The 4,748-nt window shown below is 48.6% G+C and overlaps 1 protein-coding gene and 1 pseudogene across 1 annotated transcript, besides 12 other annotated features; both read right to left on the bottom strand.

The window, feature by feature from the left end:
- Tc00.1047053508079.20 lies at positions 1-1,236 on the bottom strand (annotated as a pseudogene).
- Positions 1-4,748: a sequence feature (heterozygous, non-Esmeraldo-like haplotype).
- Positions 1,270-1,302: a microsatellite.
- Positions 1,437-1,488: a sequence feature (GA-rich).
- Positions 1,588-1,610: a microsatellite.
- Positions 1,779-1,808: a microsatellite.
- Positions 2,047-2,139: a sequence feature (A-rich).
- Positions 2,187-2,224: a microsatellite.
- Positions 2,271-2,292: a microsatellite.
- Positions 2,487-2,528: a sequence feature (AT_rich).
- Positions 2,766-2,802: a microsatellite.
- Positions 2,927-3,002: a sequence feature (T-rich).
- Tc00.1047053508079.10 (hypothetical protein, conserved) lies at positions 3,073-4,748 on the bottom strand (the record flags this gene model as incomplete). Its single annotated transcript, XM_798654.1, has 1 exon — positions 3,073-4,748. A coding segment is annotated over one exon (1,676 nt), but the record flags the coding sequence as incomplete, so codon positions are not given.
- Positions 3,197-3,219: a microsatellite.

Here is a 4,748-nt window from a genome sequence, read left to right as displayed (position 1 = left end):
TCAAAAGGGAGTGTCTTTCCCATCCTCTATCGCCCGTAGTCGCGCGGCATATGCCGCGTCAAAAATAGAGCGTTTTACACTACCCACTGGTGGGAGTTGACTCTCTACGTTCTTTCGTATGGTCTCAAAAATACGTGGGACGCCAACAAACATCATGGGCCTAAATTCCGCTAAATCCCCACGTGGTCGTGCGCTCATGTCACTAAGGGTGCGGGGGGAACCGTAACACAAGAGGGATCCACGATTGAGCATAATCATTTCGGTAATGAACTCCAAAATATGGGCCAGGGGCAAGTAGGCAAGATATGTCTCCCCTTCCTCCTTTGGGCCCAATAACTCCGTCAGACGATCTTCAAGAGCGGCTGCACCGGTTTTAAGTGAACCAAAGGTGTGAATAACGCCCTTTGGTTCTGCTACGGTGCCGCTCGTGTACATAATGAGAGCTGTGCGATTACAGTCACTCGGTATAGTGTATGAAAAGCAACTCTGGAGACCCTTTTGCAGCACATCAGTCCATGACAGAAGCATCATACCCTCAGCGTCAACGCCGGCAGGAAGCGCATCAAGATAAATCACCATGGTGTTATTCAGTTTTGCTTTGTGCAAAAGAGGCACCAACTTTTTAACGGCATTTCCATTACATATCAAAGCCGGACATTCAGCCTCCTTGAGGGCATGCAGTAAAGCGGCCTCACCAAGGTTTGCGTATACAGTCACACTGATCAGTCCCTGTGTCCATCCGGCAAGCACTGATGCAAGCCATTCCCAGCGTACATCTTCAGCAATAGCGACAGCCGCGCCTTCCGCAAGCCCCAACTCTCTAAGCCCCTTTCCAAAGGCAATAAGCCTGCTCCAGAATTCATTGTACGTCATGTAAGTGGGATCATTGAGGTATGTCACTTCCCAGTTTCTTGTGTGCCCCTTGGAGTCCGTTTTCTTCTCCGTTTCAACCTTCTGAACTGTGCGGTATGCAAGCGCGCGGCGATCACTCCTCTCTGCGCAAATTTCCTCCAACCGGTGCACTATGTTTTCACCCTCGTACCACTCCTTACAAATCCGTCTGTGCTCCTCGTCTGTAATGCCTGCGGCACGATACACTGCGGAGGAGACGTCGTCCTCCGGCGGTGCGCACGCCACAGCCACAGGTCCATAGCGACGCCGCTCCTCAATGTAGCGATCAGGCACCTCGCTTATGCGACTTCTTCGCACCATCAATGATGCCAAGCAAACCCCCATTTCGGCTCCTTCGCGCACACCCTACACAAACAAAAATAAATAAATTTAAAATAAATAAATAAATAATAAAAGACAAAAGATGAAGCAGGCATAAAACGTTCATAGATGACCCCCCACGCACACGCGCACGCGTTTGCCCTTCCCCCACTTCCCTCCCATCGGTTGGTTAACCCTCCACACGCACACGGCGGCGCCACACTTTTCCCTCTCTTTCCATATCTGTTTCTTTTTTTTTTCTCTCTCTCTCTCTTTGTGCAGACCGTCCAAGGAGGATTTCCGTAGCGCCCTCACATTACTGAACTGATTATGGATTATTTGCTTCTTTTTCTCTTTGTTGTCCTTGTTTTTGTTTTTTGTTTTGTTTTGTTTTGCTTCCTTCTAAATTAATGCGCCAACGCGCGGGGCACATGCCTCTCCCGCATGTAAATTCGCGTGAGATGTTTTCATGGGTTTTTAGTTGTTGGTGTTTTTCTTTCTTTTCGGTGGTCCCCCTCGCCGTTTGTCCCCCCCAAAAAAAAAATTTGTTTCCCCTCGTCTTCGTTAAAAAAAAAAAAAAAAAGAAAAAAAAAAAACAACATGTCTCGGTGCATGCCGGCCTGAGTGACTCGCTCCCTTAAGGACCCATTCTGCCTCGCTGCCTCCACACACACGCACCCCGATGCTCTGGCACACTTCTCGTCTGTTCCCCACCGCCCAACAATGTTGTATCCATCCCTCTCTCTCGGGTCCCACCTCCCCCCAGGCACTCGCTGCCGCTGCTGTTGATTTTGTTGTTGTTTTGACGCTCGGCGGGCGGGGATTTCTCGTCTCTTCTTTTTTTCTTTTTTTTTTTGCCGTCGTTTTATTTTTTCGGTTTTGTTTTATTTTTTTTTCAATTTTTTTTTTTTTTTTTTTTTTTTTTTTCCGCTGCGGGCAGACCACAACAAAAACACAAGTTTCGTTTTGGAAGGAAAAACAAAAAAAGGGAAAAAAAAAACAAAAAAAAAAAGGAGGGAAGAGGGGGACGTCACGGTGAACGGACAAAAATACACACGAAAAAAAAAAAAAAAAAAAAAAGGGTCGTGTGAGTCCAGCGCATGTATGCATTGGAATGCGTGCCTGTTATTCCTTCAATTTCCTTCTTTTTCTCCCCCCCCCCCCCCCTCCTCGTTTGTAATGCCTTTTCCCCCTCAGTATCGCTTACATACATGTGTGTGCATACATACACACATATGGGAAGAAGGGGGAATTCACAAATAACAACAACGAAGAAAAAAAAAAGATAATAAAAAATATTTTATTTCTTTTTTTTTGTTGTTGTTGTTGTGTTTGTTTGGTGTTTTCTTTGCTCCCGTGTGCGTGCATGTATTTTGCATGTAGCCGCAGAAGAGGTTTAATACCTCCGTCTAAAAGATCCCCCTCCTCTCCCCCCTCTTCCTGCCACCAACTGCAGCTGCCACATAAAATTTAAAGAAGAAAAAAAAAAAGGAAAAGGGACCCTCCCACCTGCCTTCTCTCGCATACTGAATGCAGCCACACACACACACACAGAGAGAGAGAGAGAGGGGAGGGAGGGAGGGAGGGAGGAGACGCAAAGTAGACACGCACGCAATGGAGAAAGATAAATAAAGAAGGGCAGAGGAGGAGAGGGGAGGGGAAATACCCGCATGCGCTCATGAATAGCACATGAAAAGAGAGAAGGAAAGACTTTCAAAGAAAAAAAAAACACCAAAAATATATAAAACAGCACAGACACACACAACATCCAAAAAAAAAAAAAAAAACAATCGAACAATCACTCGCGTTCATCACCGGCCTCAGGGTCTCTTCCTCAAAACCTCCCAGTCATCCCCGCCGTCACTCCGCAGCCACATCCACTTTTTTAGAGCTGGCAGGCTCCTGTGTACACTGCGATGCACACTCATTCTCCCTTTCACTCACTTCACACAAGGTCCCTGTTCCCGCGGATTTTTTTTTACTTTTTTTCTTCTTCTTCTTCTTCTTGACTTGACTCACATTTTCGGCATCCAAATGCGCGACGTTGTTTAGTGAATTCGCGCTCATATTATCCTCCTCCCCCTCTGCAGAAGCAGTGTTCAGTTTCACTCCATCGCGTTGTGGATTTTTCGTGCCCTTGCGCTCGGTAGCTCCTTTTTTCGTCGTCTTCTCGACCGTATCCTCTGTGGCTGCACTGTCCCTTCCCGGCTGCTTCTGCTTCTGCTGTTTCTGCTTCTTTTGCTCATTACGACTCGTGGTAGCTTGGTCATCCTTGTTCTTTGCTTCTTCTTCCTCCTCCTTCCCCTTGTTGAAGTTGGACCGGCAATTGCTGCAGTAGAACTCACCTGTGCGGCGACGGGTGCGCTCCCGGTAGCCCTTATTAAATTCCCCGCATTCGCGACAGAACTCCCAGCCCAGTTTGGCCCAACAACTGTAGCAGTAATAATTATTGTCCTCCCTGTCAAGGCGAAGATCCTCCGCTTGTTTCTTCTTCAGGCACTGAGTGCATGTATCTGGAACGGGTACCAATTTTTTGCCGCCATGTGTTTTTTCTTGGCGTGACGCCCGGTTGTTGCCTCGTTTGTCGTTTCCGTCCCTCTCATTGGCAGTATTTGGCTCTCGACGATCGCGATCACGCTTCGGAGGATGCCTTTGATCCTGCTGGTTGTGGTTTCTGCGAGGATTTGCAGTTGAGACGTTTTTGTGTTTCTCCTCGAGATCCTCCGTGCGCACAATATGCACCGATGAGACCATCGTCGTTAACAGCTGCAGTGGTGAGAGAGCACTTGAGTCAGGGGCCGTATTGCCGTGTTTCGGTTTCTCCATCTTGGACTCCGCCAATGCATGCAGCGAGCTGTGCACATTCGAGAGAACTTTGGAGTGCGGTTGCGAAGAAACCCCATGCAATTGTGAGCCTCGTGTGAGGGAACCTGGCACCAACAACTCCTGATACGAAACACTATCTGCCAAAGGTGCAGACATCCGCATCGGCGCATGCGATTGGGCATTACTTTGCTGCATCATGAGAGCGGTGGCGTACGTGGGCAACGACGCTGAATGAAGCGTCGGGGACTTTGACGGAGTCGATCCCGGTGATGGAAGCGGTGGCGCCATGGACCGCATTGCCGACGTTTCATTCGTCGTCGGGGGAACGATCTTCTCATGAGTCAGCCATTGCAGTAACTTCGCTTTGGGGATAATACAATGCTCGAGCAAGAACGTCACATCCCGCTTATATGCAGGACGAAGCACATCGTAGCGGATCCGCTGAAATTTCCAAGTGCACTCCTTCTCATCAGAAAGGACACAGGTGCAGATACAACCTTCCACCACATCCGAGTGTTTCACCTCAACTGTACAGTCCTCGAACTGTGTGTATTCCTTCTCGTACTTATCATACACCTCCAGCTCAAACGTGCGCGTGATGTGGCCCTCGGAATGGGCACCTCGACCAGCCCCAACCGTACTGCTCGTGCATTGGGATGCTGAAAGTGTGCTCGCCGCCTGATTCAAATCAGCTGGTAGCGGCTGCAATT

This window comes from Trypanosoma cruzi, genomic scaffold, assembly GCF_000209065.1.
Source record: "Trypanosoma cruzi strain CL Brener 1047053516651 genomic scaffold, whole genome shotgun sequence".
Classification (NCBI taxonomy): Eukaryota; Euglenozoa; class Kinetoplastea; order Trypanosomatida; family Trypanosomatidae; genus Trypanosoma; species Trypanosoma cruzi.
The sequence above is the reverse complement of the archived record's forward strand: the minus strand, read 5'-3'. Positions and strand labels throughout refer to the sequence as shown.